This window comes from Manis javanica, chromosome 10 (genome assembly GCF_040802235.1).
Source record: "Manis javanica isolate MJ-LG chromosome 10, MJ_LKY, whole genome shotgun sequence".
In the NCBI taxonomy this organism is placed as follows: domain Eukaryota; kingdom Metazoa; phylum Chordata; class Mammalia; order Pholidota; family Manidae; genus Manis; species Manis javanica.
In genome coordinates, this window is record NC_133165.1 from 116,634,887 (window position 1) to 116,661,075 (window position 26,189).

Sequence of the window (26,189 nt, forward strand, 5' to 3'; positions counted from 1 at the left end):
CAGTTTACCTCAGAGATGAGCCTGTCAGCGCGTGTTCGCAGTCCATAGAGTGGCGCCCTCGTCATGAAGCAGATAGGAACTGCCACAGGCGAGCGTGGACTGATGGGGAGGTGCGGCCGCTGCCTGTACCCCCAGTGTGCAGCTCACTCCCCAGCTTCGCTCTGTCCCTCTCTTCTAAGAGCGTCCCGGGGTCCTTGTTGAGCAGCTGTGCCGAGCATATGCCACAGGCCAGGCCCATCTCTGTGCCAGCCTGCTGACCCGGACCAGGCCAGGCCCTGGGAGGACCCACTGCAGGCCTGACTCCTGCTGGATCCCCAGGAGGCCTGTGGGGGGGCTCCCCGTCAGGGGGTTGAGCTCCACGACCCTCCGCTAACAAACCCCGTTACTGCGCGGAGGTAGAGGGTGTCCTGCAGCCTGTCACACATCACCTGAACCCAAGCTAGTGAGCGTGGAGGTGGCACTTCCTTCCTGATTGTTAAAGTGCCCTGACCGCGCTGCTCTGGTGGGGCTGGGCTCTGCAAGCCAGCCGCCGGCCTGCTCGGAGCTCCTGTCTGTCCAGCCCCAGTCGGGATGGGGCACCGGCCACAGATCACAGCCCATGTGTCCTCATGGAGCCACGGGCTGGGAGTGACCACGGGATGGGTGCCACCTGGCGGGCAGCGCCTGTGCTGGGGGCAGCCCTGCCTCGGCCTCCCCCTTCCTGGGTGCTCAGTTCTCTGGCTGTGGTTTGTCCCCAGAGCTGTCCCTTTCCGCCCACTCTTCTTCAGGCTGCCAACTGCACGTTCACAGACGCTCCGTCCTCTTTCTTCTGTGTCCAAGAGCTGTGTTCAGTAAACTCGGTTATTTTCTCACCTGCTGGTTTCCAAGTGTTCATCATATTTGAATTTCACACTGACCGGAGCACCGGGGTCAGAGGCGCGGGCCAGGGCTGGGAGGCTTCTGCCCCTGGAGGGTGGGCCAGGTCAGGCTGGGACGGAGGGGCCGCTCGAGGGCCCTTGGGCCTTTCCAATGGTCTAGTTTTGTAGCTGCCACTAATGTCAGGTTAGAAATAATTCTTAAATTCTTTAAAAAGAACATGATATCCAGGTGTATTGCTGAAAGCGCTCCTCAGTGTTGTGTGGAGGAGGGAAGTAGACGAGGATCCAGAGGTCAGGGCTTACTCCGGTCCGGTTACACATTTTCTCCCTGCGTCTGTCATTTCCTCAGTCATCTGGCAGACACTCCTGGGCGCCTGGTGGGCACGTGGCCTGAGAGACAAGGTGAGCCGAGCCCCTTACCCACCCCAGGGGCAGACGCGTCCAGCTCACGTCTCTGAATAGTAGTGCCCAGTGCACGGTGACAGCTGCCTCACTGGAGGTGTTTGGGGACCAAGAGGAAGGGGAGCTGACTGCACAGGGTTCAGAGACCTCTCTAGGTGCCCGGCATGTGAGGAGCATAGCGCTGGGCAGGGACGGGGGAGGCCCAGGTGGAAGGCGGTGTGGCCCAGAGCGTGGCGGAGCAGGTTCGGGGGTGGGGCTGGGCCGGGACACCCAGTGCCCCCTGAAGGGACCTGAAGTTGGGGTGTTCTGGGGGAGGGAGGGCCGAGAGGGCATTCCAGCTAGCGGGCCAATGTGTCTCGATCGTGGGCCATTTTGTGGGACCCTCTAGGCCTTCTGAAATGAAACGCCCTCCTGGTGTGGAGTGCCCCCAAGCCGACAGGCCAGGGCCACAGGGAGAGTGTCACCTCTGTGTGTCTGTGGGCTCTTCTCAGTGAAAAGCCAGGCGGTTCTGTTTTGCTGGGGCATGTGGCTGGGCAGCTCCGCCTTGCGCCACACCGGTGCCTGTTTACTCACCTCTTTACCCCCATAGAGCAAGTAGAAACTTCTCTTTGGTAGTGAAATTAAGTTTATTTTAAACATAAATGTATTTAACAAGATACACATTGATTAGAAGAAACCTATTAAGTAAACCACAGTCATTGCCACCTCTGGGTGACACCAGCCTGTTGTGCCCAGGGACCCCGTGTGAGAGGTGGAGTCCCACCTTCCTCTGCCCCTGGGAGCCTGTTGGGTGCCGAGTCCCTGTGTAATTTGCCCTTGTGCCTGGTCCCCAGCACGGCTGTGTGTCTGGCGCATAAGAATCTTCTGGAGAGCGGATTGAACACAGATTCTCAGATCCCGGCTGGAAGATGCTGACCAAGAAAGTCGAGATGGGCACGAGAGCCTGTGTTCTAACAGCTGCTGAGATGAGGGTGATGCTCAGCTGTACTCGGGGGCCCTGGGGTCATGGTCAGCACCCCCTAGCTGGCCCTGGGCCTCCCCTGCTTCTGAGGGCTGTTGCTGGGGTCTGAGCGCCTCCGCCTCGTCTCCCCTGTGCTCCCACAACCAGCCCAAGATGGGAGCCGCCATCGTCTGTGGGGGGGAGTGGAAGATGGAGCTTCAGGGGCCCCTTGCAAAGGAGGGGCGCCATTGAAATCTGAGGGCTTATCCCAGAAACCAGCGATGATGACCGACTGTGCTGTCATGTGTATTTGTTTGGGTTTTAATATAAAAGTGCATTTAAAATTCCTCGGTATCCTTCCTGTCCCAGTACGGCCCTGTTTCCACCCAGCTGCCCAACCCTGATATCCCCTGCTTCCTGGTCCACACCCCTTCCAGGCCCTCCTCCACAGGAGTGTCCGTCTCCTCCTGAAGCTTTCCTGGGGGCCAGGGGGGTTTGCTGATATGGAGATGCTGGTCTTTGAACATGTTTGCGTAGGTTTTTGCCAGAACCTCTGAAGGAAGCAAAACACAGACCCAGCGTGTGATGGTGGCATGTGACACCCCCCTGCAGGGAGAGGCCCCTGTGTGAAGGAGCTGGACACTAGGGTGCGAGGCGCCTGCTGCCTGGCCCTATACCTGCCGTCTGGGCCCAAGCCTACCCCGGCTGTGCCAGAGCCCTCGGTCTCTGGGTTTACCCTTGTGGGGGCAGCACGCGGTGGGCCTGGGGGCACTGCCTGTCCCCTCACTGGTGGCCGCCCCCTCCCTGGTAGCCTGCTCCCAGCTGGTGGCAAGGGCTGAGGTGGGCTTTTGTGTTCTTGTCAGCCCCGTGGTGCAGTCGGTCACTGTCGGGGTGGAACTGGTCTTGGGCCTCACCCCCACACCTGGCCCCCGGTGTCCTGCCCCAGCCTGCCGGGTTGACGGTGCCCTGGCGGGTTTGCTCTGGCCAGCTGAGGTCACGGGTGGTTTGGGGTGGTGGTGACAGAGCAGCTCCAGCTGTGGGAGCAGAGCTGCCCAGAGCCAGCCCGGCAGAGCCTCCCCTCCTGCAGGCCCGGGCAGCGCCCAGCCAGGCACTCACGTCTGCCGGAGCTGCTGTCTGCGGGACCCACAGGGTCTCAGGGCCGGAGCTCCCGCTGCCTCCCATTGCCCGCTTCTGGCTCAGTGGTCAGGAAAGCCTCGTCTCTGCGGTACTGCAGGTTATCAGGGACACGGGCCGACGCGAGCCCCCTGGAGGCTGAAGGAGAGGGGTGCAGACAGAGGCTTTCAGCAGCACCTGTGTGGGCCCTGATGCCCGGACTTAAAGAAGTCAGTGTGGGAGAGGGCCCATTCCCCATGGGGGCCGAGCCGGCCATGCTTACTTGCTTTAGGGAACTTCCAGGCCCTTCAGGGCTTCGTGGCGGAAGGCTGGGAGCAGGAGCGCAGTCGTCAGGATCCTGGGACCTGTGCTCTCTGAAGGCCCACCTCTGGGATCCCGTGGGCCACGGAGCTTCCCCGGGCTCCAGGCCTTTCTGGCTGGTCGTTGACCCTGGGCAGAGGCCTGGGCAGGGATTCAGGGCCGTGCCTGTGGGGTGGCTGCCGTTGCAGTGTGGTGAGGGGGTGATTTCATGGCAGCTAAGAGAATGTATGTTAGGGAAACGGCCAGTGGTCCGTCTGGTTCTCTCAGAGGCCCGGCTGTGTTTACGGTACCCCAGGTAGACTCAGACCTGGAATGCAAAGGCCCTGGCCCAGCAGCGTGCCCCAGCCTCCCCTGCTCTGGCTGGGTCCCGGATCTGGGGGCGTTGGCCTGCAGGGGATGAGGCTGGAGTCGTCTTTGGGACTGGCCGACTCTCTCCTCTGCCTCTCTCCAGGCACCTCCCGGACTGCAGCTGTGTCCGTAGACCTGTCCTGTTCAGGAGAAGGGGCTCCTGGCCTGGGGCCAGACACGTGTGGGCTTAACGGGAGTTCTGCTGTGGGCCCCGGAGGACCAGCCCCTCGTCTGTAGGGCAGGCACATCCTGTGTTCTTCCTGGGAGTGGGTGCGGGCCTCCACGCACACCCCACAGGCGGGAGCCACGTGTCGCTGCCGTTACCACTGCCACCCATTTTCCTGGGGAGCGTCAACTGTAAAGTCTTTAACAGAAATCCCTTCTTTGATCCTTTGGGGGTATTGCTTGCGGTTCCCTGGTGTCTGGCGTGGCAGGGCCCCTGGGAACCGGATGACGGGCAGCTGCCGGGCCTCCGAGGATGTTGCTCACAGCCTTGGGGTCTGTGTGTTTCCTGTAGAACAAGTCCATCGGCACCTGGAGCAGCATGAGGTGCGATATCTGCAGTTCGCCTTCCGCTGGATGAACAACCTGCTGATGAGGGAGCTGCCCCTGCGCTGCACCATCCGCCTGTGGGACACCTACCAGGTGAGCCCCCGACCCTCCCAGGAGCTGGACCAGGCGGCCCCAGGTGCTGGCCATCCTGTCCGCACGTCCTGCTCGGCATCTGCACTGCATGTGGTTTTGTCTGCTGAGCAGCCTCTTGATTGAAGTGTGGTCTTTGAGGAGTCCGATTCTGGGGTCCTGTCCTCTGAATCCGTGCGAAACAGGGAAAGGCCATTTCTACAGTCTGTTCCGTCCGTGGCTGCTTTTCATTCTGGCTGTGTGTGCAGTGCCCGCTGTGCTCACCAGCAGTCTGCACCTGGGCAGGGCCCACGGGGCGTGCCAGGAGCACTTGTGACCCCCGTGGGAGTCTGGGCTGCACCTGCCGGAAACATCCACACTCAGGACTCACGCGTTGTCTGGGGTTTGAGTTACTTACAATAAAGATTTTTAAGTCAACTGACATATTCCGTACGAGAAGAAATTTTCTACACGCTCTCGACTGTGATGAGATTCATTCCCTCAGAAGATTGAGTTTTCTGGAACCAACCACCTCTGCTCCCTTGAGTGGCCTGTTGCTTTATAGCAGCGCCTTTCTATCTTAGTGGAGATGTTTGCCGAGGCTGAGCTCGCTGCGGGGGCTACTCGCTGGCTTTTTGTCATTGCCTGCAGATGGTGGGACCTGGGGGGCACTCAGGTGGACCCCTGCCGTGGCCGGCCTGTAGCCCACCTCTGAGAGGCAGGGTTTCTACTGCAGTGGGCGTCAGCCCCTGCCACGGGGCCGCTGCCTGTGGGACGGGGCAGGGAGCTCCAGGCGGCAGGCTCCTCGGTGAGGCAGTGGGAGGCCCAGGGCCAGGACATGGTGGCGGGAGGCCTGGGCCTCGCTGTGAGGGCTACAGCCGCTTTCTCATCAGTCCCTCTTCCCGCCACGGATGGAACCTTTGGTCTGGACGGTGGGGTGGGAGCTCTGGCTGCTGACCTACCGACCCACGTGCCCAGGCTCCTACTGTGAGCTTGTTCCCATCTGAGCCATTTAGAACCCTGACCCTCCCCCTCGTTCCTGAGGCTGGTCCGTGTGCCCCATGTGGGGTCCGTGGATGTTTTGACTTCGCTTTTCTCTTCTGCAGCTTGTGTGTTCTAATGATGTTCACTACAGAAATCATGGCTACTCAGTACATGGCATCACATGCCCCTGTGGTTTTGGTTTCCTAGGTATTTGGCAGCTGTAGTGTTTCTGGCCACTAACATTTACGGGGACATAAAGCCTTTCCGTGGGCTGTTTGGTTCAAGTGGCCATCAGGCTGGTGCTATCGATTGGGTCTTGGTAGAATCATAGGAAACAAAACTTAATATCCTGTAAATTGGCGAATGCACTCCATTTGTGACGGGTTAGGCTGTTCCAGACCCTGGCCCCCTCGTTAAGCACAGAGTTCCTCGTCATAGTGTCCCCATTACAGATAAACTAGGTATTAAGTCAGTCACATTTGGAGGAGCCAGAAAATGGATCTGCACGTCCGTAGCCCCGCACCACTTCACTAGAACTCCTAATAGGTATTAAAAGTTTAAGCACAATTGTGGCATCTTTATTGAGTTAATTTTCCTGAAATTAAATTTTGTCATGAATTGACTCATTTGTACCATGGACTCATTCTTGAACTGACAGTACCCTGGTCATAAACCTTTTCATATCTTAAAAATTGGGGGTATTTCTATTTTAGAGACCCAAGTAACCATGAAATTGTATTGCATCTTTTGGCAATGAAAATACATAGTAATCAAAGGATGGCAATCAGGTGATTCCTCTCCCCTAATCTGGGTGTTTATTAGCTGGGCCATTACAGTTTTCAGTAACTCTTTAACCCCTTATGGGTTGAAACCCTCTGGGGATACGTGCCAAGAAAAGGCAGCTGATAAGCACCTGCTGTGTCCTCGGCCCCCAGTGAGATGGTGGCGTGAAAAGGAATGGGGTACATGATCATAAGCATGAAAAAGGCATTTAAGAATCACAAACAGTCCAGAAGTGGGCCAGACCACAGGGAGGCGGCCCGGCTGCTGGGCGCGTTGCGTGTTCCCTCCTGGAAGCGGTACCGGCTGTGGGCGGCCCCGGCGGAAGGAGCGGTCGGCTCCCAGGGACTGTGGCCGGGGCAGCCGGTTGCAAGGCCTCCATACGACCCAGCTGCCAGCTTTGCCTGTGGCTCTGCATCCTTGGACTGTGGAGAAGACGCATCCTGCCCCTCACTGGATCCATCCGTGGACTTTGATCAACTCAGATGAGAGGATCCTCGGGCCGTGTTCCTTTGCTGCTGTTCCGCAGCCGCGGAGTTAAGGTCAGCAGTTCCTAACCTCACTGGTGCCACTGGTCAGCCAGGGCATGATGTCCGCTCATTTGAAATCCCTGGCCCTTGTTCTCCGCCCACAAGCCGGCCTCCTGACGCGCCCGGTCCGTGTCCGTGAGGAGGCACACAGGCTTTGCCTTCAAGTGAACGGGAGCAGGCAGAGTTGACCGGACAGAGATGAAATGGGTGATTCAAGTCTTAACAGCTGCTGCACCGTGCTGTGATCAGACAGTGAAGTGTGAGCCCGACGTTCTCTTTCTGGCTCTGAGAAAGCTGGCCCATGCTGGCCGCCTTCCGGCCCCGGAGGGACACCGATGTCCTGGGCTGGTGGTGGGCACGGGGGCCTCCTGCAGAGGCTTCCTCCTCTGCCCTCACGTGGCCTCAGTGCAGAGGGGCTGGCTGGAGCTGCTCCCTCCGGCCTCACCTCCCAGGTGGGCTCTGCTGACACGGGGCCCTGGACTGTAACTGGGCAGAATTTCCTTCTCTGAGAGCCGCCCTTTGCTTTTGCTGCGGGCACCCCAGACAGAGGCCCCAGCACCTTCCTCAGCCCCTGGAGGGCACGGGCGCCTCTGAGGAACTGCCCTGGATGCTGTGTCCAGCAGCGTCCCAAGGCCACGCTTCCTCGTGGCTACTGCCCGGCCTGAGGTGGGGCAGCAGAGCCCCCTCACGTGTGTGTCCTTGTAAGCCGTCATCTGAGGAAGCAGGTCTGAGCCTCAGAGCCCTGCCCAAGAGGGCACCCGGAAGTGGTTCTTTCCTGCAAGCATGTGGCCTCTTCGTGCTTCTGTGCAAATGCTGCGTCAGCGTTCAGCATCAGTGCGGCCTGAGGAGCTGGACAGTGATCAGCATAGGTCTCCTGTTCTTTAATTGAAATAAACCTGTGTGTCCAAGGTCAGGATAAGGGAGTGGGCAACAAGAGCCCCTTTCGCTGCCACCTAGGAGCTGGCCCAGGCCTCTCAACCACCACCACCACCACCACCACCACCACCACCACCACCAGGAAGGCCTGGCCCAAGGGCTGGGTCCTGGATGGGACACACAGGCCTGGGGTGATGCCTCTCCTGGCCTCTGGCCAGCAGCTTTGTCCTCTTTTCCATGCAGACGTTTGTTTTGAAAACACGTGTTGGATGCCCACCGTGCATGGGCACTGTGCTGGGCTTTGGGCAGCCACAGGAAACCGGACCCACGGCTCACAGCACATGTTCCGTGGGAGCTGTGATGGACACGGAAGGAAACGAGCCCATGGCCAGTGCCAGGCTCAGGTTAGGCAGGAGTAGGTGCTGTGAGGAAGCACGTCGCCGCTCCCGAGCAGAGCCGAGGGGCAGGTGTTTGATTGCAGGCACACCGGGACCGAGAGGCAGCCGCACCTGCGGCCCTTCTGGTGCTGGGGAGCCTCAGGTGGCGAGGGTGGGGGCGTGAGCGCCGGAGCTGCCATAAAGCAGTGGGAGGCCCCAGGAGCTGGCATTTGTGCCACAGACCAGGGGACAGCCTCTCTGTCGAGGATTGAGCTGGCACCTGAGGCACAGAGCAGGGAGCCCTGCGGGCATCCAGGAAGAGAGCGTTCTGCACAGGGGGCAGCATGTGCCAGGAACAGACACCTACTGGCAGGATTTGTCATCTTGGAATGTTCTGTGGCACCCGTATGAACTCATGTTCACCTTACTACAGATACAGACGGCCACACCTTTATGTAGAAATATCTGCAGACGTGTGATACGTTGGTCAGCGCGCACATGCTTTCCTTGTGCTGCCAGCTGAGAGCCCTGGAATAAATGACACCCTAGTAGCAGCGAGCATGCCCAGTGCCAGGTCTTGGTTTCCAAACACTCTCCAGCAAGAGGAACCAGCTCCTTGGAGAAATGGCTGATTGTGGGGCTGGGGCAGGAAGCAAACAGGACGCGCCTGCAGCTCTTGTAGGGCCGCAGAGTCAGGACGTGCGCAGGTCACCACTGTGATGGGGGCCGGTCGCCCAGGAGCTCCCGGCGGCCAGAGCTGGTCATGTTGGCCAGCAGAATAACTCAGAGTAGCACAAGTACCCACGAGTCCACACGGAAAGAAGCAAATGATCAGATACGTAAATAGCAGGGCAGAAGAGACAAGCCTCCCACTCGGAATTCCGAATAAATCACCAGCTGCCCCCGGGGAGGGCTGGTGTGGCTCCCACCCCTACGTGTGGGCCGTGCACGTGGACGTCCTCCCGAAGAGGACAGTGGGGATGAGGAAGGAAAGGGAGCCTCCGGTGGAGGAGCCGGACAGACACCTGGACCAGGCGACCAGGGGCAGCACCACCGTGGTTCACGTGTGGCCACCTTCTTACCATGTCCTCACGAGGATCCTCCTCTGCTCGTGTGGAGAGAGAGAAGGATACCTAAGGTCTCCTCCTCTTCTTAGAGGGACACCAGTCCTGCTGGACCAGGGCCCCACCCTGGAACCCCCTAACCTTAGCTACACGCAGTCCCCCCTCACCCGCGGGGGTCGTGTTCCAAGACACCCCAGGGGACGCCTGAAGCTGCAGGTGGTGCTAATCCTAGAGATACTTTGTGTTTTCCCGATAGATACAGATCTATGGCAAAGCCGCTGTGTGAATCAGGCTCAGTAAGATATTAACAATAACTAATAGTGAAATAGAACAGCCATGCCACTGCTCTATAGTAAAAGTCACGTGGACGTGGCCTCGGAACATCTTGCTGTACCGCGCGCCCTTCCTGTGACGGTGGGAGGGGATGAAGTGCCCGCGTGAGGAAGTGCAGCAAGGTGGGGACGTTGGCCTCGTGATATGACGTCTTGACTTATGTCAGGCTGCTACTGACCTGACCACAGGTCAGCAGGGTAACATCTGCTTCTGGGCCCAGGGTGTTCACGAGTGACCGAAACTGCGGAAAGTGAAATGTGGATGGGGGACCACTATACCTCCTGAAGGGCTCAGTCTTCAAATATGGCCCCACCGGGATTAGGGCTTCGACCTGGAAATTTTGGGGGACTCGGTTCAGTCCACAACAGACGGCCTTCTGGGAGTGTCTGCTGACCCGTCATGTGACCACAGGTCCCACAGGGTTATGCGTGCCATCTCCCTGTTGAACTCATGTGGTAGACCCACATCAGTGGAGGCTGGAGCCTGGTCCCCCACCCCACCGAGTGCCCAGGACCTTCCTCTGTAGGCCTGGAGGAGGAGGGGGTGAGGTCGCCGCAGGAAGGCAGCCCTGCTGTGCATTTAGGGCACTTTTGACCCCAGGATCCTTCCTGGCAGATGGGCATTGAATGCCACCTCAGCTGCTCAGCACTCATGCCCTCTCCTCCCCAGAGCTGCTCTAAGCCAGGGAGCCCCACATTCCAGCCTCATGGGTGCTCTCTGCACCTCCAGATTTCATGCACATTCTCTGAAATTGCTTATCTATGGAAAAACAGCCACAGACGTGGCTTCTGTTTTATCGTAACACCCACTGCTTTCCAGAGCCCAGCGCCTGCTCTTGGCCTCTGCTGGCAGCAGCAGTGTCCTGGGAGGGCGTGTCCTCCCCGTGCACCTTGGTGTGGGGGTGGGTCTGATGGCCCATGCCTTCCCCACAGCCCTGTTGCACATTACCCAGAGGACTGGTGGGCACAGGTACCTTGCAGGGCCCACAAACCCTCCCTGACCCCAGCCCTCACCTAGCAGGTCCTGGGACAGAAGCCACCTTTCTGTCTGAGCCTGGCTGCTGGACTCCCACCCCCCACCAAGATCGTGGAAGTGGGTCTGTGCCCTATTGTCAAGGGGTCCCTGACCCTCGACACGCTCTGGGGGGTCACTTCAGCCCTGCCAAGCATGAGCCACATGAGACTCTCTCAAGTGCTTTCCTGGGAGCAGGACGTCTGGCAGAGGGGCCCTTGCTGGGGAGGGACCGCCCAGAGGGGCCGACAAAGGTGCTTTTCCTGAAAGGCTGTGGACAGCAGTGCATGCTCACGGCTGTTATTCTCTTCTACTAGATGGCATTAGAATGCCAACCGGCTCAGTTGCTTTAGCTATTCAGGGTCTTTTGTGGTTCTGTATGAATTTTAGGTTTGTTTTTTCATTTCTGTGAAAAATGCCATAGGAATTTTGATAGGGGCTCTGTGGAATCCATAGGTGGCTTTGGGTAGTGTGGACATTTTCACAATATTAATTCTTCCAGTCCATGAACACAGAATATCTTTCCATTTGTTTGTGTCTTCTTCAATTTACATCATCAATGTTGTATAGTTTTCAGTGTGCAGACCTTTCACCTCCTTGGTTAAATTTATTCCTAAGTGTTTTATTCTCTTTGATGCAATTGTAAATGGGATTGTTTTCTTAATTTCTCTTTTCAGTAATTCATTGTTAGTATACAGAAATGCATACTGGGTTTTGTATATCGATTTTTTATCCAGAAACTTTACTGAACTTGTTTATCCAAAAGAAATGAGATCAGGGCCCCAGAGATATCTGCACCCCACATTCACGGCAGTGTTATTCACGGTAGTGAGGACACAGGACTGACCTAGGTGTCTGTGGATGAATGGCTAGAGAAACTGTGGCATGTGTGTGTGTATGCATATAGGTATTTGTATGTTTATACACACACACACACACACACACACACACACACACACACACACACACACACACACACATATGCACAATGGAATATTATTCCGATTTAAGAAAGGAGATCATGTTGTGGCCAAGATGGCTTAGGGGAAGGTGCGGAGAGAAGGGGGAGGTGCAGCGGGTCCGGCTGGCGGACTGGCGTGGGGAAGGGGTGCCCAGGGAGCAGAAGGAAAGCTGGAGCGGGGAGCCCAGGGAGGGAGGTTCCGGAGCAGAGCGGCGACGGGGAGGGCCTGGGCGGACAGATGCCAGGTGGATGCCTCGCCTCTAGCAAGCGTGGCTGTTCAGCATTGAAAAATGACGGGTGTGACTGTTTGTAAGTTTTAACTTTAATTCATTTAAGCTTAAATTGAATAGGCCACGCCACGAGTGGCTGCTTTATAGGGGAGTGCAGCTCTGGGAAGGCTGGTGGAGTCAGTGGGTTACTGTGGGGGCAGCAGTGCCTCCTGGAAGAGACCCTTGGCTGTCAACGAGTGGGATGCGGGCGGGCGGGCAGCCTGTGTGGAGGGGCACCCAAGGACATGGACTGAGTGAGCGGTAAGCACCCATCGTCCAGGGAACGGGGGATGAGGGGTGGGGGAGTCAGGCCGTGCAGTGGTGATCTGAGCATTTCCAGGCTGATGGCAGCTGTCGAGCAGGAAGGCTCCTGGGTGGCATGGAGCCGGGCCACAGGCTGGGTGCCCTGCCCTGTAAGGCTGAGTGAGAAGCGGGAGCTGCCGGACGTGTCCTGGGGTGGAGGGCGGCTGTGAAAGATGTAAGAGCCACCAGGTACCTTTTCTCTAAACCCTAGTACCTGCCTTCCCCGGGGGCTCTGGGCGCTGATGTCTCACCGTCTGGGGGACCCTGGGCAGCGAGCCACTGGGAACCAGCCCTCCGCCTGGGGTTTTGTCTCTGGCATTCCATTGGCGCCTCTGGTCGCGTGTGGGTGGCATTAAGAGCAGCCCTCTCCTCGCTCCAGAACCGGAGGCTTTGGTCAGTGAGGAGGTGCTGAGGGGGCCCTGGGGGCTTTCCATTTCCTACAACCTGGTGATTGTTTTCAGAAAAGGAAAAGCTTCCCTTTGCTGGGTAGGCACTGCCCGGTGCCTTCTTTTGGCTTATGGCATTTATTAGATTCCTTCCTGGGGGTACAAAGGCCTCCTGAGTTCTAATTGAGACACCTCCACTGCTCGCATCTCAGGGTGCGTCTGAGTCCCCGCTCCTCGTGGGCTGGCCGAAGACCCCAGGGTCTGTTCTCACAGCGCTGTCTCAGGCCGCCACCTCCCCAGTCAGGGCCCTGGCACCCCGGGGCCCACCCAGAGCAGGCTGCTGGGGCGCGAGGCCCTGGGCTCCGGGCCCGTACCAGTAAAGCTCGAATCGCCCGCCTGCGGCCAAATGGACGAGATCCTCTAAGGAAAGGGTTTGTTTGGCCATACCCCATACTCTCTGGTGGGCACTTCCCCGTGACCTCGTGGGCTCTGGCAGGACCACGGCCCTGGAGCCCAGGGCCAAGTCCAGGTTCCTGAAGCTCACCTCTTAGCGTGCCTCTGATGTAGGGATTGGCAGGCGAGCTCTGGAAGGGCTGGTTGGTTGCATTTGAGGCCTGCGCGCTGTGTGGCAGTTGTTTTTTGCCCCACCTCTTGCGGGACATCGTGCTCCGGTGCCCCCATAAGCCTGCAGTGAGATTGGGGCTCCGTCCCTGCATTACTCTGGTCAGCGCATGGCCGGGCAGGGTCCCGGGGCTGGCTCTAGTGTCCAGGGCTGCTGCTGTTCATCCACATCTCGGCTGGGGCTGAGTGCCCTGCAGCGCCCAGTGGCATGCCCACCATGGGGAGAGAGGGATGGACATGGGGCCTCAGCTGCGGCGCTGTCACTTCCGTGCAGGCAAGGGCGGCATGGCACCTTCCGGGGGCTCCATGGGCCTGGCCGTGTCCTCCTGGTCACATGCCCCCGCCAGCCAGGGCCGCAGGGTGGAGGTCGGGACCTCTGGGCAGGTTGAAGGCCAGCTGCCTGCTGCCCCTACGACACGTCAGGACTGTCTCCCCACCGCCACGTGGGGGCCGCCACAGCCCCTGTGTGCTCAGGGACTCCGCTCCCAAGGCGGCTCCGAATGGGAAGTGGCCCCGTCGGCTGCTGCCAGCACGCCATCATGGCACCGGACCATTTTGTGCCATTTTAGGTGAAATCTCTCCACTTGTTTGTCACCTTCCTGCTGCGTGGCGGATTCCGTCCTCACCACCGTGTGGGCAGGTGACTCTCACCCACAAAGAAAGACGGTGAGAGTGGTGGGCACCCTGCTGGCACTGACTGCTCTCTGCGGGGCTCTCGTGCCACGGAAGCTGCTGCCATGCTGTGAGCTGCCCCATGGAGAGCCCCCGGGCAAGGCACTCGGGACGCTGGCATGAGCCAGCGAGGGCCTGGGAGCAGGTCCTCCACGGCCCGGCCACACCTGCCCCTGAGCCCAAGGACCCAGCTGCCCCAGCCTCTGACCCGGGGATGGGAGCCCGAGGGGGCAGTGTGCTGAGGCTTGTGCCGTTGTTATGCCGCAGCAGGTAATAGGTGCTCCAAACTGGGGGTGTCAGCAGAGGGCGGGGCGCAGGGGGCATTTACTGACCTGGGCAAGACCGGGTGGGGTGACTGGGCGGGAGTGGAGAGGGGCTTTGCAGGGCCTGTTAGGCCTTGGTGGGCGGGTCCCTGGGGCAGCTGTGGCCGGGCCTGGAGCTCGTTTCCGGCGGTGCAGGCAGGAGGCACACAGGGCAGCTGTCAGTAGAGAGGCGGGCTGTGGGGGCACAGAGATGAGCCCCGGTCTGGAGCTGTTTCTCTCTCCACCTGTCGTTGCTGTCCAGCACGGAGGGAGCACAGTGGGCACCCATGGGTGCTTGTAAATGAAAACAAAAATTCATTTTATAAAGTTTTGGGTGGGAGATGACTTGCTGGAATTCATTGTGAATGTGGAATGCAGCCTGTCCCTCTCGGAATTGCAGCTGAGTTGTGCTGGAAAGGCCAGTCACTCTGCTAACACTTCGCTGCGCCCAGAGGAGGCGTATCTGCTGATGACATATATCTGTCTGCCTGTCTGTCCATCCACCCGCCCAGCCAGCCACCTTCCACAGCGTGCACCCTGGTCTGTGTGGGGCCCGTGCTTGCCCCCAGGACTCCGCGGAGGTGTGTAAGGCAGTGTCTCTGCACCGGGAGTCCCCAGCCTGGCGTGGGGGGAAAGGGGTGGTGGTGGACACTTGACAGCTGTATGGCAGGTGCTGTGATGGAGGCAAGGGGATAGGGGGGCTCAGGGGTACCACACTCCGTCCAGGGATGTGGAGGAGGCTTCCCCAGGGGCATTTCAGCAGGAACTTAGCCGAGGACGGGGCTGGGCATGGAGCTGGATCCTGGCAAGGGCTTGCTGAGTGAAGGAGGGCCGTGTGCACTGAGGAGAACCGTGTTCCTGGGCTGGAAGAGGTGGGGGGCACAGCCTGCTCCTCGGGGGGTGCGGTGAGTGCAGCCACATCGGGGGTGTTCGGGTGCAGGGTGCAGCAGAGCCCCTAAGCTCAGTTGGGAACCTGAGGGGAGGCAGCGCATGGTCTCGTCCGTGGACCCGCTGGGTGCTGTCAGCTCTCTTCCCAGGCGGTCACTTAGCTTCGGCCCCTGTGCTTTCCTGTCCATAAAGGAGGACAGAGCCAGTTACCATGGCCACACCTGCAGTCCCACCTACAGTGATGACCTGGTGCTGTGACCTTACCCCCACCACTCCTGTGGTGTGCCCACTGCAGGACCGTCGGTGCCCACTTCCAGGTGGTTGTACAGAGTGAGCGGTTAACGGTACACGGCCCCCGGTCAGCCCTTCCTCATCTGCCTCCAGCAGTGTTTTGCTGGGCAGGGGTGGTGGCCGGGGCCAGGGGGGCCCCGAGAGGAGGGCTGGGGGCAGAGGGGGGCAGTGGGGCAGGACCTGGGGCTGCCTTGGGCGCATGGCCCTATGCCAGGCTCTGCGCTCCTCTGGGGTCCCGGGCTTTGTCCTCGGGCTGTGGGTGCCTTAGTGATGTGGTGGAATCTAATCCCCGGGCAGGTCATCCCCACGGCTCCCACCCTTGGCTCCTGTCCTGGGTTTTCCCCGTGACGGTGATCGTGGGAGTGTCATTCCCACACATGGTGGGTGATGGTGTGCCCTGAGGGCACCTGAGGGGCTCCACTTCGTGTGCCGGGTGACAGCCGTGTGGCTGTCCCGCACCTCAGGGAGCCGCAGTGCTGGTTCGCTGCGGACAGGCAGTGTTGAAGCTGATGGACTGGGTTAATCTAACGAGCTGGAGAAGCAGCTCTCCTTACAACGCCCTTCTTCCTGAGCCCGTTAAGATTTGAGGTCGTAAGCTTTTCATGCTGAACCCTTGAAGGAAGCAGGCGTGGGTCACCGTCAGCTGGGGAAGGAATTAGAAATGAGAATATTCAGCAAGACCGTGCTCCCTGCTGATGGGTGCCCACCCCACAGATGGCAGCGAGGTCCGCATCCCGGGGATTCCGAGGGAGTATTTACAGAAGGGTCTAGAAGGCCGGTAAGAGTCCCTTCTTTCCCATTTCAGTCAGGTTGGGTGTCATGCGAGCTCAGTCAGGGCTCGGGGCTGCGGAGACGGCTTCCTTCTGCAGGCCTGGTCTGCCTGGTGCGGTGGCCACGCTTGTGGGACCCAGAGGGATTCCCCAGGTGGGGCTTCTGTGGCTGCTGATGTGGGCGCTGCCCCCCTCTGCCCCTCCCCAGGTACAGGGGAATTCCGGGTTGCCCCAGGGCAAGAAGCGTAATATGCTCAACATTTTAATCTCTGATTTCTGAACTTATCAGATAAAGTCTTAGTTATTTCTGAAAAATTATTGGACGAGTGACTGTAAACCGCATGTGCCCAGCAGCAGGCCGGACGGGGCAGCTCCTTGCTGACGGCCACTCAGTGCTGCCAGGGTCACAGAGTGCCGATAGCACATGGCTCTGCCGCCTTTGGAGTCCCAGGAAAGCGGGCTCCCAGGCCCCGGGCTCCCGGCCCACCGTCGTCCAGCCTGCCCCCAGCGGCGGTCAGCCAGGGGTGAGGAGCGGCCTCTCTCGCCGTCACCATGCCCAGAGTGAATATGTCTCTGTGCGCTTGCTCCAGAGTGGACAGGACTTCTTAGCTGATTCCAGGCTTGAGTCAATGGTGATGACATTTGCTGGGATGAGCTTAATTAATTAATTAATTAAAAAATTGTTATTTTGGTATCATTGATCTATAGTTACATGAGGAACATTATGTTTACTAGACTCCCCCCATCACCAAGTCCCCCAATTTCTTTTTTCTTAGTAAAAACACTCACCAGACAAGGCCCCAGGGTCAGTGCGGAGGAGCCTTATCACCCCGCATTCCTTCGGTGTCCACGGGCCTCTTACTGAGGCCCTGCTGTGCCCGAGGCCTGGAATGGGCCACACGCCGTGACCCGCGTGACTGCCGCCCCCGCACCCCCTCCCCCAGCACCTGTGTGGGGGTTTCAGACACGGAAGAAGACTGGCAATAGGGGCAGCAGCAGCTTCTCCCTCGGGGAGGAGGGGGCAGGAGGGCATGGTGGCCTCCCTGGGTCTGTGCTGCCCAGTCCTTGCAGAGCTCTGCACGCCCTGCCACCTCCTTATATGGGAACCGTTGACCCCTGGGTCCTGGCAGCCCCCTCGGCCCCCTAGTGTCCAGGAACAGCTGTGGAGTGCGGAATGACAGATCCATCCGGGAGGGTGCTCGCCCCTCGTGTACAGTGGGAGGGAGAGGTGTGGCTGGGGGGATGCCTGGGGACACATGTGCTGTCCACGTCCAGGGGCCACTGGGTCCTGGCGGTGGCTCTGGGTGTGGAACTGGGGTACATGGGCAGAAGAGGGCTTAATTTGCAAAGTGTCTTGCCACTGGAGTTGATGGCGGTAACAGGGCAGCGGCCTCCCAGACGTGGGTACCCCAGCTGGGTCCTGGTTTTAGCTCCAGCTAATGCTGGACTTGGCAGTCTCCAGCCTTGGGCCCGGGGTTCTCACTTGTCCTCATTTCCCTCAAATAGGGCTGCTGGAGCCCCTGGCCAGGTACCTGGGGTCTCACTCCCAGGAGTCTGGGATGGAAGGCTGGAGGCCTCATGCAAGGTCACGCTGAGGATAATGGCTCAGCCGCAGTTTTGCTGAGCTCTGAAATGATATGCTCATGAATATTTTATCTGCAGTGTGACCTTAAGCAACTTGTCTAACTTCTCTAGACCTCTGGACAGAAGGAAAGAGACTTTAAGCAAACCCGAGGCTGTCGGGGAAAACTCAGAGGACAGCTGGCTCCCCGCATGGGGTGGGGTTCTCCTGGGCTCCCCCAGCCAAGGGCGGGCCTTTCAGCAGGAAGGGAGTGAGGCCATGGCTTCCACACGGATCATAGGAATGTTGTTGACGTGTGTCTTTGTGGCCAGATTTAAGTCACGGTCCTAAAGGATCGACTCTTGTCTCTTGCACGGGGCATGTGCTAGGCGCTGAGAGAGAGGAACCCATGGCCACTGGGCCACTGGCCCCGTAGCACCTTCCTTGGCCAGGAGAGCAGGGCAGGGGCCAGGTGATGGGCCGCATGGTGGCGATAGCCGGCGGTGCCCACGGCACTTAGGGAAGAACACCGTGCCGGCAGGGGTCTGCAAACCCTCTGTTAGTGGGACGTGGAGCTGGAAGCACATGTGGTTGGGGGTCACACCGCAGGCTAGGGTCCCACTTGGCGTCGGGGCTCCGGAAGAAGGGTGTGGGCTGTGGTGCTCACCCTGTGGCCATAGCTCTGTGTGGCTGGGGGCGGGCGCCCTCCATGGTGCTTGCTCAGGCTCTGACCTCTTTTTGCTACAAAGCCTGTGGTTCCCTTTGTTCGGTTGCCCCCAGGAGGACTTTTGTTCCAAAGCCTGGGCCTTGCCTGACCTGGTAGCTGGTGGGGCTTGCTGGCCCCTTCCCAGCCCCCAGGCAGTGCAGGCCTGGGCCAGGGCCGACTTCCTCACTGTAAGGAGAGGGGCTGGCCCTGGGTCACAGCAGAAGTGTGCGTGCAGCCCCTCTGTGCTGTCATGGTGGTGTGCTGCAGCGGGGACCAGCGAGGGGCCGGGAGGCAGAGGCTGGACATTAACCATATTGAGCCAAACAGCAGGCCTGGTTTTGCCAGCAGGCCTGGTTACTCTGGCTCTGGCGGAGACAGTGCCCAGCAGTCTAGAGCAGAGTCCCCAGTCACAGAGGCCTCTCCTAACAAGTTCTAATTGTGCAGTTTTTCAGTTTGCCTTTCACAGGCTACTTCATAAATCTTGAGTCGGTTAGATGTTAGAGGCACATGGGTCCCAAGTGCTGGCGGCGTGCCCTCTCCCGACGTGGGCTCAGGGCCTGCCCACTCCAGCTTGTGGCAGAGTGGCCCAGGGCATGTCGGCGGTGCCATCTGTGCCTCAGGGTCCACGGAGTAGAATGGGGTGGTGGCGCCCCGCTCTTGGGTGGTGTGCTGTGTCACCCATGAGCTAGGTGCTGAGGGAGAGGAGCCCACGGCCACGGGCGTGTGCCAGATGCCGCAGAGACATCTTGCAGCCGCACCCATCCCGGGTGTGTGGCTTTGGTTGATGAGTTACCGTCCCTGATCCTCAGGCTCCCCAGTGAGAAAATACCGGGGGAGCCACCCTGCAGCTTGTCTCATGCTTGGGGTCTGCATCCCGGTCCTGGCACCCTGGTGTCTGGTTTGGAGACCTGTCTGCATGATGCTGCTTGGACCCCCTCAGGGGGCCCAGGTGCCACTCAGCCTACAGGACAGGCCTGGAAGTTTTGAGGGAGCGTGACCCTAAGGAAACCCCTGGGTGCACTCTAGTCAAGCCTGATAAGCCATGATTGTGTGTTCCTTGTGTGGTGTATCTGCTTCCTAAGCTTGGTGACCAAGTGCCACAGACTGGGTACTTAGTGCCACAAGCATCCTCTCCCGGTTTGGGGGCCTCGAGGGGAGACCTGTCTGTGGTTCCCTCCCACCGTCAGCGTCATTGGCAAGCCCTGGCCGTCTGTGGACTGTACGTGCGTCCCTCCAGCCTGGTCCTCTGCGGTCACACAGCCCTCTCCCCGTGTGAGTCCCAGTTGCCCGCTTCCTATAAGGACACTAGTCACTGGGTCAGGACCCACCCTAACCCAGCATGCCAGCATCGTAGTTACATCTGCAAAGGCCCTACTTCCCGGTAACGCCACATTCACAGGTCCTCCTGGAGTTGGGACTTGAAGGTACCTTTTTGTGGGGGACACTGCCAAGCTCACGACAGGTGGGCTGTCCTGGGAGCACTTGAGCGGTAGCTGCCAGTGCCTGGGCCTCGGCAGTGGGAGCTTGGCCCTCTGCCCCAGGCAGCGTGCAGGGCAGACTGGAACTGCTGCTCGGCCCCAGGCAGCTGTTTGGGGTAGTTTTGCTCCTGCTGGGCAACGTTGCCCACAGGAGGCCACTTGGGCCTTAGTAAACACAGGACCAGGGAACTCCAACTCCCTGTTCATGTGTGCAGATTGAGCTGTTTGGCTCAATATGGTTAATGTCAGGAAGGACTGAATGGGTCAATCTCATCCATTCTCCTGATGGCATTTTATTTAAATACAGAAATAGTACATTTCCAGGGAAAAACCCTTTTCTCATTGCTGTGAATGCGCTGTCACTAGTCAACCACCATGGCTCTGGGGGCCAGCCTGTCCTGGCCCTGCCCATCGGTGGGCAGAGCCGGGCCCCCTTTGTACCATCCCTGTCACCACAGAGCAGATCCCGGGAGCAGGTGGGTATTCAAAACTCCGCAACAGTCCCTGCGGGGTCTTCTGTGTGACCTGACCTGATGCTCAGGCTCTCTGGTGCACTAAGGGGTCAGGAAGGAGTTTCTTTTAATTAAATTTCACAAAGAATAAATGTTAACTCTGTAAGTATTTTTAATATCTTCCCTGCAGCTGGCAGTGTCTTTTGAAAAATGTACTGTATGCTTTAATCTCTGTCATTATGAAAAGGCAATTCTAAAGGATTTATCAATGTTTTCTTAAATGAGAGAAATCTCAATTATAAATTAAGGTTATTTTTGAGTCTATTTTTGGTTCCTCACTAACATTGGTAAAAAGTTAAAGAGTAACAGCTCCAGCTTCAGAGCTGCAGTAGCACAGACACTGGTTCTGCTCAGGGGGAGGCCTTTCTCCAAAGAGCAGGTGGGCCACGACCTTTGTGGGGTGTCTCCTGTCACCTGGCTGGCTCAGCGGAGCCTGCTCCTGGGCTGGGGGTAGAGAAACAGTACTGCTGAAGATTTCTTGTCACTGCTTGGATCTCCGTGGAGACGTAGCAAGGTCCTTCGTTAGAAGTGCCGAACTGGTCGGATGGATCCGCCTCCAGGTTGTACCCCTGGTTCTAGGGGCTGAGGGGCTGAAAGGTCTTTTACTCGCTACCGTTCCCCACCTCCAACAACAGACAGAAAACGGAGGGGGTGAGGAGGAGCCCAGGCCGCGGTGCTGGCGCCCCGCCCCTCGGTGCACCCCCGTGTTGCCTGTGCCAGGGGGCAGCAGCTCTTAGTGTCCCGTCTTGTTTTGGCTGAGGGTCCGAGGTTCCTTCAGCAGAAGACTTGGGCTTCTCGCCGCTTCCTGAATCCCGCTCGGTGTCAATGGCAGCCCTTCTGTTGGGGGGATAGAGGGATCCTGGAGAAATGCTGAGCCACTGAGAAATATCAGGCCCACTGAGTTGGGGGCCCTGGACCCACCCGGGGGCCAGACCAGGGGCACCTGGACACAGGGCTCGAGGAGGAGAGGGCCTTGCTCTGTGGCTGCATGAAAGGCCGCCTTAAGCTAGTGGAAGGAAAGGCATTTACTGACGACAGTTAGGGAAGGTGGTTGACTTCATCAGACACTTGTCATTGTGACACACCAACAAGGGTTTGGGGGCTAAGCCACGGGCCATTACATAGAGCCAGGTGTACACGTAAAGCACTGTCACTGCTTGAGGGGTTGGTGGTTTTGTTGAAAAGAAAAAAAACCCCCAAGTACATGAAAACAACTACAAGGCCGCCTTCCACTCAGCGCCGGAGTCCGTGCTGCACCGAGTCCCCAGGAGGCGGGTGGCGGAGGGGCTGGCACCCCACTGAGCTCCTTGGGTGAGCCGGCCTCTCTGAAGCTTCCCCCCCTCTGTGAAACCTGCCCCGGAGCAGGTGTCCCCTTGGAGAGAGGAGACCTCGGCCAGTGGGTGGCCCTCTTGGCCTCCGAGGGCAGTGTCTCTGCTCTCACCGGGCCCACTTCCTCATGGAGGTGTTTTCGTCCGCCTGTGATGCATGTATGTGGATAGGTACTTGCAAAGCTATTTTCGGGTCTTTGTAATTGGGGTAGCACTAAGAATCCCCTGCCTGGGCCCAGGCGTCTGATTCGGTTTGCCTGGTGCCGATGCTCTAAGACACACATCCTAACCCCTGTGTCTCTCTGGACCTTAGAGGCAGAAGAAAGCCGTTGTAATGTGGATTCTAGAGCCTTCGGGCATTGTTTTTAGATCAATAAATCTGCCTCCTCCTTTACTCATCCTAGTAATGAAGAGGCGAGACTCAGGAGGGAGGACTGGGCGTGCAGAGATGGGCATTAAGACGCCCGCGTCTCCCTGCCTCCTGCCTGGCTCCCCTTGGTGGGAATGTCCTGAGCTCACCAGAGCCAGCACAGCGCAAGTACAGGAGACGGCCGAGCAGACGCCGGGCCCTCGGTTGCCACAGGAGGGTCGCCAGCCAGCTCGGGTGGGCCCAGGATGATGGCGAGGTTTGCATGCATCCTCGCGGGTCAGGCTAGGAAAGGCAGAGATGCTGGCCAGAGCCAGAGCCCTGGGAAGGGCCCGTGGCCACTGACGTGACTTGACCTAGCATTAGGCCCACACGCGCCCAACTGTGTGCAGCTCAGCAGGTGGCCAGCTGAGCAGCCCTCATGAGGCTCTTCTGGGTCTGCGTACGAGCGTGGACGGACGTCTGCCTGCCTCCCCTCTCTGTGCACACTTGTCCACCTGTTCATCCATTTATGCATGATGCCCTGAGCACCTACTGGATATTTGGACCAGTATTAGTGCTGTGTGCTGGACATTGAAAGGCAAAGGAGACCTGCCTCCTGCCTGGGAAGGGCCTTTGGTTGATTTGGGGATGGTGAGTAGACCAGCCAGTAGAAAGTGCCAGGCAGGGTCTGCCTGGGTGGGCGGCTTGGCTGTCCCGGCAGGCTTCTGGTCGCCTGGCTTTCATCTTCTCCGCAAGCCAGCAGTGGAGACCTTATGGGCAGATGGTTGGGTGCCCGCTGTGGTAGGACACCTGCTGTGTGGCACTGCTGGCCTTGGCCTAGCAGCCCTCTGCCTGGACCACCACTGGGAGAGGTGCTGGGCACCCCCAGTGCCCTTCCTCCCCCTCTGCCGTCATCACTAGGTCCCAAATGTACACCACACCGGGCCATCAGGAGAGCCAGGCTCCCCAGGGAGCCCCGCTGCTTCTTCTGAAGCCAGTGCAGAGGCTGACCAGGACACTGGACGCCAGAAGGCCAAGGGAGGATGCCGCAGCGCCTGCAGCCTCTCCAGAGCACGGCCAGCACTCGCCTTCCACGCAGGACCCACCCTGGGCTGAATAATCCCAGACCGTTTGTCAGGTGGGATCTGCTGTGCAGGACTGGGGCCTGCAATAGCCCTGGGGCCAGAAGCTCCGGGCGGTTGCTCTATTCATGGATTCATGTTGCAGTAAAATGCGATAATTGATGAATATCTGTGGAAATGGATATGATTGTGTCCTCTTTAATGAGCTAACAATTTCATGCTGAAATCTCAGCAGTGCTATTGTTTAGAATAAAAGGAGACATGCAAATGAGGCCAGGGCTTGGATTGTGGTAGGAACAATGCTGGCAGCCTCTTTATTAGACCCATTAATTAATTCCCCATCAGCCTGTTTCCCTGGGAATGAACTGGAAAAATAATTAAAATGATACATGAGGTAAGGAGTTTAGAAATTCAAAAGGTGAAAGAGAGAATTAGTTTAATACGTAATTAGACATATTATTTGTGACTACATTTTTTTAAATGTGGTTCACTGAGGCAATCGGACCCTATTTTTAGGCCTGGATAGCTAATAAATACCATTTGGGGCTGTTTTTCAAATCATAAAGGCTCATAAATTTTCTTAATGACATTAAGTGCCTAATTATATTGCACATTGTTAAAGTAACTCCTATTGCAAAATCTAATAATACAACAAAAGTTGCAAAAGCAAGTTTTTAAAGGAGTTAATTTGACTAAATTACCAAGTGAAATTCTGGGTGTTTAGATCAAATTGAAAGAGTTTCAGCCAACAATCTACAGGTTCACATTGTTTTGTTGCAAATCTGATCCAGAAGATGAATGTTGAGCTGTTGAGCACCATTTGACCGATAACGTGCGCGGTCCAGGGGGCAGGTTGCCCTTGGGCCTCGGCCGAGCACTGCGGGCAGGGGTCTAGGGGCAGGTTGACCCAGCAGGGCACCGGATCCCCCTCCCTGCTCCTGGTCAGGCTGTGTGGACAGCTGTGCAGTGGCCCTTGCGTGGTGCTGCCGTGTGAAGTCCGCCAGGCTGCTGTCAAGGGCACCCTGTCCCCCGCCTGGGAGCCCCCTGCCTCGGGAGCCGGTGCTGCCCTAGCCCCCCCAGAGCTGTGCCCCGAGTCACTTCCTGGGGTTCCTGTTATGTTGAGTTACACATAAACAGTATCTCAGCTATTCCATTTCTGGGAATCTTAGTGCATAAATATTTCTTAAGGTTATTGGTATTAAATTTGAACTCCATATGTAGGATTATTCTTATTTTTAATGGGAAGCTTAAAACTCATTTTAGAAGTCAGTCTCCTGAACTATTGGAGAAAAGAATAAAAACCACACACAAAAAAAACCCACTTAGGAAGAACCCACATGTGCCTGTCGCTGTCATAGGCATGTAGCCCATGTTTGCTCTGTGGCTTCCCGGTAACTACCAGGAATAGGGCGCTGCGCCCCCTTCCAGGGTGATGCCCCTGAGGCTCGGGGAAGCTGAGCTGGCCTCCGTCTTGCGGCAGGAAGCCCTGGGCAGGGGCGCCGGTCAGAACCCAGTTTCCCCACTGGATCCTGTGTGGCCGGGCACCTCGTGTGTGGCCCTCGGTTGATCCCTGCAGGTCCTCACTTAGTTTTTTGGGCATTGCGGCCCGTTCCCCTCCCTCGTCCACTGGAGATGTGGGCACTCATGGTCTAACCCAGGTCTGTCTGGCCTAGGGTTCAGTTGCACCCCATGTTTGCTTTATAGTTAAACCCGAAATGGGAAATCCTTAGCTCAGGGACAGGGGGAAAGGGAAGCCCTGCTATTTCCATCCTTTCCTTTTAAGTGGAACTGTCCACCAGTCATCCGGGATTTTATCCCTGGGCCCTGAAGCGCTTGCTAATGCTTTGTGGCTGCGGTGTGGACGTTCTGGGGAGGAGGAATGAAAGTCGCTCCTTTGCTGTGGCGTCTGAGTCCAGGGAGTCAGTGTGGTGTGGGCCTCGGTCTTTGTGTTCCCGGTGGGGAGGCTGATGCCCCATGTGCGTTGCGTGGGCTGTGATGGGAAGCGTTTGGGGGTGCTTGCTGGGCCCCCTCCTCCTGCCTGACACTGGCGGCCTTTCGTGAGCACGTCATATGCTGAGCTTAATGCTGGGAACATCAATGCTGGCCCTGTGTGCCCTAGGTCTTTGAGAGTCTTGCATATTTCAAGGTGGGTCGGCACAGTGTGGGTTTTCAGAGGCCCATTTTCTCTATCAGCCCTCTGAGTGTGCCCAGAAAGGGGTGCTCCCGGAGGGTCCCTGACCCAGAGGCATGGTGGGGAGGGACAGAGCTGGGCGGCTGCCAGCCAGCCTCCTGCGCTGACTCCCCAGTGCCAGCAGCTATGTGATGCCAGCAACAAGCCCAGGAGGTGCCCAGCCCAGCTTACCTTTCAGGAGTACAGCACCTGCTCCCAGTCAGGTGAGCAGGGTGGCCTTTCCACTGTGTGGGGGGCGCGGGGCACCTGCCCACTCTGCTGGCCCCGGCAGTGCTCTTGCCGCTCCGGAGTGCCAGCGGGTCCCCGCCTGTGGTGCACTGGCCAGGAAGTCCTTGAGGGTAGGGATGCCTCACCCTGCTCTTGGGCACCTCGTGGGCCTGGCACACTGGCATCCCAGGGCTGCATGGGTGGCTGTGGGTGCCCGGCACCCTGGTCTGACACCTGGTGTTCTTAGGGTGCACTTGTAAACATGTGCCAGTGCAGCCCCCTCCTCCAGCGGTTGTCACTGTGTATCTTGGTGATACATCTCGTGGTTCAACATACCAAGCTCTGCCCCGCCAGCTGGGGGCCAGCAGGGAGCTGTCCTCCTGGTCACTGACCAGCCCTACACTCCTGTATGAAGGACAGACAGCTTTTTGGTCCAGGGGTCAAATTTGAATGTAAAGCTGAAAAGCCCTAAATTTATTAAAGGCTTTCTTTTGGGGCTGGAAATTTGCAATAGATTTTCTATCCCTCTCAATTCTCTCTTAAATTTTAATGCTGCCATAAAAGTGATGGATAACAAATTATTCCAGGAAAAATGATACTGAAAGACTCTTCTGACTGTTGGGCAGAAGTGTGGACTTGGCGACGAAGTATATGTGACCCCAAAAACTCACAAGGAAATAGGAAGGCATGTGCTTGGTGGAGACCGAAACCGTGCGGTGCTGCTCCAGGCTGTAGGGAGCAACGATTTGTATTCA

At 58.0% G+C, this 26,189-nt stretch overlaps 1 protein-coding gene across 8 annotated transcripts in view; it reads left to right on the forward strand.

Moving 5' to 3' along the window:
• TBC1D22A (TBC1 domain family member 22A) overlaps positions 1-26,189 on the forward strand; it is a 400,381-nt gene that overhangs the window by 210,483 nt on the left and 163,709 nt on the right. For 5 of the 8 annotated variants that reach the window (XM_073214063.1, XM_073214056.1, XM_073214059.1 and 2 more), the window contains one exon: positions 4,499-4,626. The exons of the other annotated variants lie outside the window; for them this stretch is intronic. In XM_073214063.1, coding sequence (XP_073070164.1) covers positions 4,499-4,626 — 128 coding nt within the window. The remainder of the gene's footprint in view (positions 1-4,498; positions 4,627-26,189) is intronic. 8 annotated transcript variants of the gene reach the window in all.